The sequence below is a fragment of the Propithecus coquereli genome, unplaced genomic scaffold (genome assembly GCF_000956105.1).
Source record: "Propithecus coquereli isolate 6110/MARCELLA unplaced genomic scaffold, Pcoq_1.0 Scaffold13, whole genome shotgun sequence".
NCBI classification, from domain to species: Eukaryota; Metazoa; Chordata; class Mammalia; order Primates; family Indriidae; genus Propithecus; species Propithecus coquereli.
This window is the reverse complement of record NW_012137191.1, coordinates 7,157,743-7,171,320: the sequence shown is the minus strand read 5'-3', so window position 1 is coordinate 7,171,320 and position 13,578 is coordinate 7,157,743. Positions and strand designations below refer to the sequence as shown.

The 13,578-nt window shown below is 35.4% G+C and overlaps 1 protein-coding gene across 3 annotated transcripts in view; it reads left to right on the top strand.

The window, feature by feature from the left end:
* Window positions 1–13,578, top strand: part of CNTN1 (contactin 1) — a 311,761-nt gene that overhangs the window by 172,597 nt on the left and 125,586 nt on the right. For all 3 annotated transcript variants that reach the window (XM_012638402.1, XM_012638403.1, XM_012638404.1), the window contains one exon: window positions 1,214–1,334. In XM_012638402.1, the coding sequence (XP_012493856.1) occupies window positions 1,214–1,334 (121 nt within the window). The remainder of the gene's footprint in view (window positions 1–1,213; window positions 1,335–13,578) is intronic.

Genomic DNA, 13,578 nt, shown 5'->3' with positions numbered 1-13,578 from the left:
CCCTGGAGATCAATCTCTGATCCTGCCAGGGGAAGGGGTGCTGGTCTTCAATCAGCTACAGGGTTTCCAAGCTGGATCTATTTCACTCCATCTTGGGATTTTCCCCACTCTCCTGGAGTCCCCAGGCCAGCAGCACCTGGGAGGGCTGGCGGGTAGGGAACTCACAGTCTGAGTACCCCTCAGTCTGCTGTAGGGCCCCAAAAGGAAAGGCCCATTCCTTGGAGATGCCTCCGTGTGATGGCTAAATTGTCTCTCTGGGCACCCACGGGTAGGGAGGGGGAAGCTGAGATTGGAGCACTATGGCGTCTGCCGCTAGCCTCAGGTCTGTGTCCCAGGAGGTGCCTCGAGGGGGCTGGGAGCCTGGTGCCATGTCTGCAAGAGGCCACTGCTCTCTGGTGGCAGCCATCTCTGGGCTGGTGTGGGCAGGTCTCTCCAGCCACTCAGGAGCCACCAGCAGTTGGAGATGCAATGGAGGGGGAAGTTAATCGCTCCACCTACCCTTGTCGCTGGTCTCCAAGCCTCTCGGGACCTTTCTCCTTCCAGTTCTGCTCTGCAACATCTTCCCATGGAGTCTCCTGTAGTTTCAGGAACGCTTCCTTCCGACCCTCACTCAATCTATGTTTCTCTGTTAGTTTATTTTTTTTCTCTTTCTTCTAAAATTTGTCTTTTTTGCAGAGACCTTCTGACTGGCGGCTTTTCTCGTCCGCCATCTTGGCTCCCCCCTTTAGTACCTTTTTAAAATGAACCACGGTACATTGTGAAATTAGTCTATTAGATCAGCTTTGTGAAACTAAATTAATAATTCTGCCTTGTGTTATAGCATTTATTTATACTCATTGAGATTTAGCACTAAGATTCTTAGACTTTAACGTTTCTCTTTAAAAGATATCAACAAAATAGTTTCATCCCTTGGTTTTCTCTCAGTATAGCCCTCAAGATATCTGTCTCATTATAGAAATAATAGAAAGCTAAGGATATTAGAGCTAAAAAAAAAGACCTTATGCAATTAATTCAGTTACTTTATTTTTCAGTTGGGAAACTGAAGCCCAGAGTCTAAGGAACTTGAGGAAGGACATACAGTTAGGATATCTAAAACAGATTCCTTTAAATGGTGTCATTTAAAGGGGTAAAAGTTTACCTCTTGTACCTTAAATGCCAGGTAGTTGGTGAAAAGAAATGTACTGATTTAAATAATTGTTGTTTTTGCTATCAGCTGGATTCCAATGGGGAGCTACTGATCCGAAATGCCCAGCTAAAGCATGCTGGGAGATACACATGCACTGCTCAGACAATTGTGGACAACTCTTCAGCTTCAGCTGACCTTGTTGTGAGAGGTAAGAGTTTTAACATTTTAAAATTACAAAACCAAAGGTATTTGATGTGCATAAATATGCACAATCTTCTGGTAACCCTACTTTGAATTCTTACATATTTAAAGTCCCAATCCCATACCGAAGAGTCAATCTTAAGCTTCTCAACCATGCCTAAAAATGGTGTATGACAGACAAGGAGTAAACAATATGATTTTCTTTATTTTACTAACTACGTATCTTCTACAAAGTTATACCACATGCCCCCTACTAAATGTTTGTGTTTTTTAGTATTTACCAAAAGTTCTCATTTCCTGCTAATACTTTTTTAGTGTGTTGAGAATAGTGCTGTTTCCTTTTTTATATTTTTATAAAAAAAATTGATGATGTCTGCTATAACCTCAAGTGTTATATATTTATCACTTTCATCTTAGAATAAAAAGTTAATTTATACATGTATCATCTTTCTGTTTGTTGCTGATTTTCAAATTGGTGTCTTTGTTCTTATAAATAATATAATTGAGAATGTGATGGGATACCCATTTATTGAAAATACAACTCCTTTGCTACCCACCTCTGCTGTAGCAGTGAGGCTAGCTTGGAACATGTCCCAAATCTTGTTTAAAATCATTAATCAGATCTTCACTCTCTGTCTATAGAATGAAGACCATTCCCTTTAGCTTAGCATCCAAGAAGTTCCATGTGTTGACCTCAGTCTGTTTATCTTGAATGTCTCATAACTCCTTATAACCAACTCCAATTGTCCAACTAATCCACAAAAATACCCTAGTACTTCTGTGTCAGTTCATGGTTCATAGTATTCCATCCACATCCTTTTCTCACTGTTGACCAAATCTTATCCATCCTTCAAGGCTTGGCTCGAGTATTACTAAGTTCATGACTCCTTGTCTGATGTTCCAAATGTGAGCTTCTCTCTTCAGAATTTTCATAATGTTTATTGCTGTCTTAATGTGTTTTACAGCAATCTATGCATGAATTATCTCCTCTACTAAGTTGGAAAATTCATGTATGCATGTTTATTAATCTTTCGTGAATTGCAGAGTTCCTTTGCATTCATAACTCTCATTTTCTCTCTGTCTCAGTTTCATGTTAAAATTTCTATTTTTTCACATTCCATCTACTAAAAATATTTATTCACCTATATTTAATTGCATATTTTGCTGTCAATTTTTGTGCTATCAGACAAATAATTAGTTATTTAATAATAAAACAATATCTGTGGTTTCTTTGTTTTAATATCCCTTCCAGATCTGGGTCAATGTAATTTCACTCAATCTCATACACCTCCTGCATTTCCCTCTAAAGCGTGTTAATATGGAGTCCCTAAGCGACATTGGAAAAATGCTCAGCAGCCTTATATTCCATTTGAATATGCTCTCCAACAGAGTAATAACAAGTCTAGCTGAAGTTTCTTTATCCAGATCAACTTAGAAATTCATTCTGCAGACCACTTATTGAAAATTAATAAGTAAAACCACAAGGTGACAAAATTCTAAGTCAATGAAAGTTCATTTAGATTTAGTATTTCCAGTATTTTGTTATCTGGGACATCAACTGTTTTCAAGAGTTATCAGGTGAGGGACTAGTTCACTATTCTTTCTAGTCAGACACTAGCTATTAAGCCATTTCTGGTAATGGCCTCATTGTATATTTAATTGAATTGCTTGCATATTAAAAAAATTAGCACTAATATTACAATAGAGGTTATGTTATGCATGAACATCGGTGTCTTCATAGGATTACTTTGTAGTAACCTCCTTTTAGTAACACCGTAGAAACTTCTGTAATATTTAGAAGGAAAAGGAAGTTTTACAGATATAAATGCAAAAGTAGTAATGTTATTATCCACCCATATTTACATAATTAATAATCAGCACCATGTGTATTTTTTATAGAGGTAAAGCCAATAAAAAGAAATTGTAGTAGATATTATGTGGAAATAAAAGAAGGTTTCCCTTTTAGTCTCAGGAAAAATGCCTTAAAGCAGAGGTCTTCAAACTTTTTGTACCATTCTTCCACGGATTGGGGTTGGGGGGTAGGCAGAGCTCAGGTGATGATGCAAGCAATGGGGAGGGCTGTAAATATAGATGAAGCTTTGTTCGCTTGTGGGCCTGCCACTCACTTTCTGCTGTGTGCCGCCCCCCACCCCCCAAGTTTTGTGAAAGACAAGTTTTCCACGCACATGGCGGGGCAGGGGTGGGGGGTGGTGGTAGTGAAGCTCTGTGGCCTGGTCCCTAACAGGCCATGGACCAGTACCAGTCTGCAGCCCAGGGATTGGGGACTGTAGACTTAAAGCAATGGAACCCGGCAAGGACGTTGAGTAGAAATATGATAGAGCATTTTAAGCCCCTGCACTATGGCAGGACGTCAATAAAACTATACAAGTAAATGAACAGTATTGTCTATCTCTGTTAAAGTCAGCAGAGTCATAAACATTCTTCAAGCTTTATTTCTAATAATAGAAAAGGTATTTATATCAAAAAATATTTGTAATTAGTCAAATATATTTCTGTAGAACTTGCACAAAAACATATATGTGAAGTAGATGTAATATACTTTATGTATTTAAATCATAAGATATAAGTTAAACAGTTTTTAATTTCTTATAATAATTGTGAGTAATATATAAGACATACTCTGCCTCAAGGAGTATTATTATTGGTCTATTTAATCACTTAACTATGCTTCTTATCTAGTTCAGGAAATCATTACCTGTAGTCCATGGGCAAGCTTTAAGGGGACCATGGACCTCCAGAAATTGGAAAATTCCATGTGTATGTACATTTTCCTTAGAAGATTTATAATTTTCATAAGATTTCCTCAGCTCTTTTTCCCCATCTAGAGGCTCTAAAAAGAGAAATGAAAGGATGATTACTCACTTTATTCAGAAGTGTATAAAACTAATGAATTTTGCACAGTGAGATCTAATAGCATATTTACATTTTTAATTGCTTATGAAAGATTAAATTTGCACTCAATCCTTCAAAATTATATCTTTTCATCAAAACATATTAAACATGTTATGTATTACTAGTAGATAACAAACGTGTAAGAACTTGTTAAATTTGAGATGGATTAATTCTAATTCATGTTCACGTATTGGTGATCTGAACTGCAGATGCTGAAATTAGTGCTGTGACAGGGACAGTAAACAGAGTGGGGGGGGGGAGAAATTTCCTCTAAAAATCACTAAGAAATTTTTTGAAAAAAAAAACAAAAAACTAGTTCTGTACATAAACTATTATGCCTTATCAGAAGACTGATACAAAAATAGAAATATCCAGACATAATTAAGACTGTGGATTTCTTAGTCCATGTTATCTTGAAGGAAATTAATACATAGTAAAAAATGTTGTTGCCTTCTTCAGCTTGTGCATGTGTGTGTGTGTACTTGTAATTGTGGATGGCTGAGTGTGGGTGTAAAGCCTGATGAAAGTGATTTGTATGAGAGAAAAAAATGTGTTATAGGCTATGTCTTGCATTATTATTTTAAATCGAGCTTAGAATGAAATCAATTAGTTAAATTTGAGTGCCTCTAAATATAAAACTAAAATAAAAGATAGGGAAAACGTAGTCAAAGGAAAATGTAGCTTTGGCTCTGTCTCATGGAGCCTTTTACCCAGAGAAAACCCACTCCCCATTTTATTTGTGTTATGTATGGCAGGACTGAGAAAAAAGGAAAACAATAGCAATTGTTGTCAACTGAAAACTATCTATACAAAATGGCCCCAGTAATCAGATATGAACCATTGTCTTTTTGTAGAAGCCATAAATACTTGTAGAAAACTATCACACTTCAATTTATTTATCTACTAATTGGGTCCAAAGATGCTCAAGGAGTAGAGATTAGAAAGGTGGCACACATCATCTGATCCTTTGGCTCTGCAAACAACTTCAAATCATAGGATCATATTGACCATGTAATTTTCACTTTTTTTCCCCGAAGCTTCCTTTTTCTATAATTTTTATTTCAAAATGTTAAGGGGGTACACGTCCTTTTGTTACATGGATGAATTGTATCTGTTCACTTTTGAAATATTTCTGCTAATCTTTCTATAGCACAGAGATTATTTTTGCAAGAGTAAACTTCCTTCAAACAATATTGTCCTGGAAATCCAATATATAAAATTGAAGATGAAGATAAATAAATAAACATTCTTTCTCACAGTACCAGTGAAAGCAAAAGATTATGCTTTCTGAAATAGGTCACATTCAAGCCAGCATCAGGATTCCAACAGATTTAGATAAATAAAATATGAAAGCATGCAAAAAAACAAAAATTCATATAAGAAAACAAGCCATAATAAGAGAGAATCAAGAGAGTAGAAAACAAAACAATACAATTCAGATCCAGAATAGTTCAGAGAGTTTAATCATTGGAATAAGAGTAAAAATAACCATGTCCAAATCATTAAGAAAATAAGAGAAGAAATGATAAAAATGAATCAAAAACAATGTACCATAAAAATGAGACAGTTTTGAAAAAAAGAGGAATAGTTATAGATGATAAACATAATGATTGAAAATAAAAACTCAAGAGATGGGCTAAACAACACATTAGAGAAAGATCAGGAAAGAATTAGATATGAGGAAATCACTATATTATAGCACAGAGAAGCAAGGAAAAATTGTGAAAAAGAGACTAAGACATTGAGGATATAATGAGAAATTAATATTTGTCAAATTAGATTATAAAAGTGGGAGAGAAATAATTTTCAAAAAGATAATGATTACAAATTTGGAGGAATTAGTGACAAACATGATTTCTCATACTTAAGAATCACAATGAAACACATAAAAATAAGTAAAAACAAGTAAAACTATAGAACACTGAAGACAAATAAAAGATTATAAGAGCAACAAGAGAGAAAAAATTCTTTTTCTTTAATTTGCAAAGATCTAACAATACACTGACAGCAGACTAGTTAGCAGCAGCCCTAAAATTTAGAAGACTATTGGGGAGCCAGCCTCTGAAATGGCCCCCAGTTATTCTGGCTTCCTGATGTACCAACCCTTGTGTAATCTCTCTCACACTTAGTCTGTGTGCCAGCAGAAAAGACTGTATGTGATTTCTCAGGCTAGGTGGTAAAACATTCTAGCATTCTTCTGGAAACACCTACATGAGGATGAAATGAGGCCTTCTACCAACAACCAGCACCAATTTCCCAGTTATGTGAGTGTGGCATCTCAGGAGCAGAGCCTCCAGCCACAGTTAAGCTTGCAGATGACTGCATCCGTGGCTGATGCTCATTATTACTTTCAAGAGAGACCCTGATGAAGAACCATTTAATGAGGACACTCAAGAATTCTTAGTTCACAGAAACTGTGAGAGATAATAATGTTTATTGTTGTTTTAAACCACTGAGTTTTGGAGTAATTTGTTCTGCAGCAATAGATAACCAATACAGCCCTGGAGTAATATCTTTCATGTGCTGAGAGAAAAATAACTGTCCACCAGTAAGTATATATTTAGACAAACTATCATTTTGTAATGAGAAAAAAATTAAAGTTATATGAAGACAAACAGAAAGAGCTTATTGCCCAAGAAATTCTTACTTCTAAAGGAATGGGTGAAATTCAGGAAAAAGGAAAGTAACCCCAGAATGAAGTTCTGAAATGCCAAAAAGCATGGTAAATAAAGAAGCCAGTAAACATTTGGGTAAATCTAAGCCATCTTAGTCTGTTTGGGAACTAACAAAATAACATAAACTGGGTAACTTTATAACCAGCATAAATTTATTTCTCATATCCTGGAGACTGTGAAGTCCAAGATCAAGGAGCTAGCAGATTTGTTGTGTAGTTCAGGGTCTGCTGTCTGGCTCACAGACAGCACCTTCTCACTGTTTTTAAGGGCATCAATCCCACTCATGACGGCTCCCCACATGACCTAATCACATCCAAAGGCCTAATATTATTATATTGGTGATTAGGTTTCAACAAAAATTTTGTGGGGGTGGGAGGCACAAATATCCTAAACATAGCGTAAACAAACTGAGGTAAGCCAGACTGCAGATGCTTTGGTCTGAGTTTAAAGACTGGTGAGAAGGATGAGTTGCCCTCTGATCAAGTTGCTAGTTGCTTTTACTTCAGATTTCTATTATAGTAACAAATCAGGCATGTACGTGTATGTATATATTATGTATGTGTGTGTGTGTGTGTGTGCATATGCACATGTAGTGCATCTCTTATATGGTCAAATATAGAGAATACATAAAAATGATAATCATGAAATACAGGAGAGTGGTTACCTCTGGGGTTGGGGGAAAGGAGGGAGGAGGATGTCATTAACTAGGAACAGGCTCCACAAGAGGCTGCATCCATATAACTAATGGTTTTATTTTTCTTCAAGTGTGTGGTGGGTACATGGGTGGTCATTTTCTTATTCTTGATAACTTTTCCTAAATGTTAGATATTTCTTAATAAGTTTAATGAAAAAGAGTCAGAGTCACCTGCTATTGCCCATTTCCTCATCACCAACCTTCTCAGGAAAGGTTAATGAAAAATTTTTGTGTAACCTTTGGACAGAGTTCCCACGCTTGGCTGTGCATCAGATCTACCATATGGCTAATTTAAATACACAATTCTAAGCCCTTTTTTGGCAGTTTCTGAGTTAATGCCTCTGAGATGGGCTTAGCAAAACCAAAAAAAAAAAAACCAAATGAAAGAATGTGCTGGTGGACGATAGTGTATCAGCACTGGCCATACAAATAGACCCACACAAATATGCCTAACTAACTTTTTAACAAATATGCAAAAACAAAGGGTAATCTTTGCAAGAAATGGTGCTGGAACAATTGGGCATTCATAGGCAAAAACAATTTAAGAAAAGAACCTTGACCTAAACCTCAAACCTTACACAAAATTAACTCAAAATGATCATGGACTTATATGTAAAATGTAAAACTATAAAACTTTTAGGAAAAAATGTAGGTGAAAATGTTCAGAACCGAGAACTAGGTGAAGAGTTCTTAGGGTTGATGCCAAAAGCACAATGCATAAAAAGAAAAAGTGATAAACTGGACTTTATCTAAATGAAAAACTTTTGCTTTGCCAAAGATCCTGTGAAGAAGATGAAAAGACAAGCTACAGACTAGGAGAAAATATTTGCAAACCACATATTGGATACAAAATTTGTTAGATAGAACTCTCAAAACTCAAATTAGGAAACAAATAATCCAATATGAAAATGGGCAAAGGACATGAACAGACACTTCACTGAACAGGATATAAAATTGACAAATAAGTACAAGAAAAGATGTACAACATTATTAGCCATTAGTGAAATGTAAATTTAAAACCCAATTTTGGGTATATATCATAACATACCTATCAGAATGGCTAAAATTTTTTGAAAAGAATGCAGAGAAACTGAGTAACTCACATATTGCTAGTGAAAACATAAAATGGGACAGAGATTCTGGAAAAGAGTATGGTGGTTTTAACAAAACTAACATGTGCTCACCATGCAAGCCAGCAATTACACTCTTGGGCATTAATCCCAGAAACATAAAAACTTAGGTTCACATAGAAATATGTACACTAATGTTCATAGCATCTTTACTCATCATAGCTCCAATCTGGAAACAACCCAAATGCCCTCCCGCAGGTGAATGGTTAAACTGTGATACAGCCATACCTTGGAATACTACTCAGCAATGAAAGAGGAACGATCTATTGATACACATAACAACTTCGATATATCTCAAGGGAGTTATGCTGATTTGTACAGCATTCTTGAAATGACAAAATTGCAGAGATGAAGAACACATTAATGGTTGCCATGGGTTAGGGAGGGAGAGACAAAGAAGTGACTGTGGCTACAAAAGGGTAGCCTGGGGGATCCTTGTGATGAAAGTATTCTGTAGCTTGACTGTGGTGGTCAAGGCTACACATATGATAAAAATACAAATTGCTTAGAACTGAGTAAACACTCACAGACACACAAATGAATGCATGAAAAAATGGTGAAATCTGAATAAGATTGGTGGGTTATATCAATGTCAGTTTTCTAGTTGTAATGTTGTACTTTAGATACACAAAATGTTACTATAGTGGGGGATGAGTGAAGGGTATACAGGATCTCTGTGTATTATTTTGCACAATTGCATGAGAATCTATAATCACCTCAAAATAAAAAGTCTTTTTTAAAAATTGCTAGACATAAACACACTGAAAATATAAAGAAAATATTAAATAGGTACTTATAGAACTTATTTCAAGGATAGTATAACATGATTAGAAGGTATGGAGTGTGGCACACCCACAGGTAACAAGTGATTACCTGAAGAGGTGATTGCCACTAAACTGCCTTCTAAGGAGGTGGGTCCAGTTAAACCTCGGGGGCTGGAAAACACTGAGTGGGCCTTGCTTTGGGATCAGAGGTGAATTCCTGAAGGCAGTGGAGGAGAGTGGTAAGTTCTGGTCCCTGCCCTAAAACTTTCTTCTATTTTTTTCCCCATTTTATCTCTCAGTCTCTCCTTTAAATAAATATTGAATACATTTTCAAAGAATATCATTATGGAGGGCATCAAATTAATAGCATTCGAAGGCGACCAAATATTTAAACCTGGCCTGGGTTGGCAAATCTCTATTTTAACAAGCTCCAAAGTAGACTGTGATGAAATAGTCACTAACTGGTAAAATTATTATAGCTGGAAGTTATTGTTCAAGAGAATCTATGGAAAATGTATTTTGGGGGTCAATTAATTTCAAAATGTGTTTCAAAAAGATAGTAATGTTCTCATTTCTTCTAGTTTGTCCAATGCAAACCAAATAGAAGTTAATCAGCTGACAATTGAGAAACTGATAATCACATTTGCTGGAAGCCATGGAAGGGAGCTCTGCCACAGAGGCCAGGAGCAGCATGGGAATGGGGAAGGCAGCTCTGGTGGAGAGAATAGGGTTAACGCCATGGATTTTTTTCTTACTCCCATCATCATTCTTGAATAATTTAAGTTGGCACTAAGTCATACTAAGAAAGACAGAGTTAGATTTTAAAACTCCATAGTTAACCACAGGACCACTCAACCTAAACATGTATCAACAGTTAAGGAAAGCAAACGAACTAAACAAGATAAAAACAAAAAAAAATGGAAAGCAAAACCCCAGCTAGAGCACTAATATAAAAATTAAGATAAACTTATAAGAGATTCTAATGCTGTTCTTGGTATTATGACATTTAAATTGTTTATAGGAGATATTAGTGAAAGGTTTTTTTCTGCGAAGAACATATATTGACATTAATTGGAAATATTGATAATATTTTGTCAGTGAAAGGAGTAATTTCAGAATCAACCTATTAAAACAGAGGTTTGTGTAATACAGCCAAAGGGATTTGGAACTCAAACCACTATGAATTGCTTAATACTTAAAAGACCTTTATAGTTCAAAGCTATTCTGTCTTAGTTTTAAAAAAATAATCAGCTATTATACTTCAGATGTCTTGGGGGCTTTAACATAAAAACCCACATCAAGAGGATTGATACAAGTTTCATTTTTTGTTGTAATACGATTTTTACTTCTTAGGTTCCATAAGAGTGTATTCCAGGTTGTTTCATCAAGTAAGTGTTTGATGCTTGTGAATAGTCCGATGGAAATGTTCTTTTAAGATGTTTCTAGATTACTTAAAGCTCTTCAGCTGAAAGAGTGTCATTTAGAGGGAAAGGTTTTGTAGGATTTATTCGGCAGCACATGTGGAAACATATGCAACTTGCCAAATCTAAATTCTCATTCATGAGTGCACTTTTGGACAACATTCAAAAATGGACCATAAAATTATGCCACAAAAGAGAAATTAGGCTTTGACTTGTATATATCTATTTTCCCTGATATTTCTGCTGTGTTATAAATATTATTGGCAATGCTACTGGCTGTTAGGAACACTTTCCTGACACCTGGATGAACAAAACTTGTTTGCCATTAATATTGACAAAATAGAAAATGCAATCAGGATTATATTTTATACATTATACTTTTATGTATTATATGCTATATTAAACAATACTTCGTAACTGAAGTGTGAGATTTCAGAAAACAAACAAAAGAAAAAAAAGCCTTTACTATCTAAACATTTTCTTTTGGTCTAATTCTCAACCCTAACATATGCTATATGGAATTTGAAAATGTTTTGGAAAAAGTAGCTGACACTAAAGCCAATAATATGAAAACTGTGTAAATCATTTTTCCCCAAAGTAAGTTTGTATTGTTTATATTGTTATATTAGAAGCTTATACTCATTTCGTCTTATGTAGATTTGTATTTAGATAGGAATACCATGTGAGAGTGTGTGTGTGTGTTTGTGTGTGTGTGTGTGTCTACACACAGCTTTCCACTTTACTTCTAAGATCAAAATACAGTTGCAGAATGTAGAGGGATATAAGTTAGATGTCATCTTTATTTCATTAAAGTTTTTATTACTTGGCCTAATGACATGGTTACCAGATTCTGTTATACGGAGGTCATTTTGATTGGTGACTAAACCACTTTAAAACTCTAAAAGTTAGGTAACATAGCCAAATAAATAGCCTGATGGAAGCTGTCAATATATTTTTTAGTCTGAATAATGTTGCTATATTTTAAACTGTTATAATGGTTCACTAAAAGTCTTTTCTGTGGAAAGTGCTCTTGAGTATTTATTACTCTCAGCTGTTTTACATTAGCAGCGTTCATATCCACAGCGTACCATTCTTCACTGTCCAGACAACATTATTTCTGATGCATTTATTTGGAGATGTCGGTCCAGACAAATTAGTGCTCTTTCATTAAGAAATATGGAATAGATAAACATTTTCTTTGTCTCAGATAAGAGTATTCTCATGGTTCTGTTATCAGCAAATCATGCATTGTTTATTAATACATCTTTTCCCCCTCCCACTTCTTCATAGTAACTATATGCATTTATGTTCAAATTTGAAAATACAACTCTAAATCTAGAATTAATCCTAAAGGTTATCTAGACAATTCTCATCACTTAATTTTACAAACTTGGAGTCTAAAAGGGACTTCCCTTGTATCACCCATCTACTTAGTGGCCAACAATCATCTTGAGCCTCATTGTACTAAGCTTCTTCCAAAAAGTGTGGGTAAATAAAATCTGTAGTTAATTTGTAAGACTCATCATGCCAGATAGATTACCATGTCTATTCTAGAATTGGTAGAACAAATTCTACTTTTGCTAACTTCTCCTAAGTAGTGCAAGTTACTCATTTCAGCTTTGCTTCTTTTCCCCTTCCCATTATCTGGTATATGATAATAAAAAGTAATTTGATTTTAAAAACATTGTGGGAAATGATAAATCCAAAGACATTCATCAGAAAAAGGTTAAACCACTAACTCTTGGATTATTTAGGGTACTATTTATGTAATTAACTAAGGGACCTTGGATATTCGTGAAGGCAACAGGAAAGAAAGTCTGTTGTCATATTAAAAGTTTGTGGAACTCTTTGTGCTAAATCAGAATTTAGATTTCTGTGGTAGCTGGCATAAATGTTCACAATGTGTTCAAGAAGTCCTATTTTCAAAGTTATTATTAAATAAGAAAATATGGATTTATATTCAAAATTATTCTTATGCCAGGTCAAAATTAATTCAGGACTTTTAAATTAATCAATTTAACACTATGAAATTAAAAAGAACAGACATAAAGATTTTATGTAACATACACACCTCACCATACACCCTGACACCGCCCCCCCGCCCTTCCACAGAAGCATGAGAAAAGAGCCAGAAAAGAGATAAAGTTATATAGGCAGAAAGATCTGTGTCCAAATCATCAGAGTCAAGCCAGAATAGTTGAGGTAGTTTTTCAAGTATTTGGGGCAGCAAAACACACATTTACCTCAGATACTTGGATAATTGCCTGTTTTCCACTTGCTCTGGCCAAGGAAGTCTTGCCACAGAGACAGACTAAAGATTCCATCTCATCAGCCCTGCAGGACTGAGACAGGAAAATGGTCCTTACTGCCCACACTGGCTGGAACAATGATGACTGGGCGCCATCCTGAGGCATCCTGACCCCACTCTGCAGTAAACCACAGAGATACATCCACTAATAGCAAAGCCCACCCAGAAATTAAGCATTCCCCCTCCCACTGAGCATCAACAAATTTAGGTCAAAGAAAAGCTATCAAGGGCCAGTTCTCCATAATCATTATACACTAAAAATGAAGTATTGAGTTGAAATGCATTTTTGGTTATAATAAATACAGAATTTAGAAAAAGACTGATTATTTTAAAGTTAGAACTTATT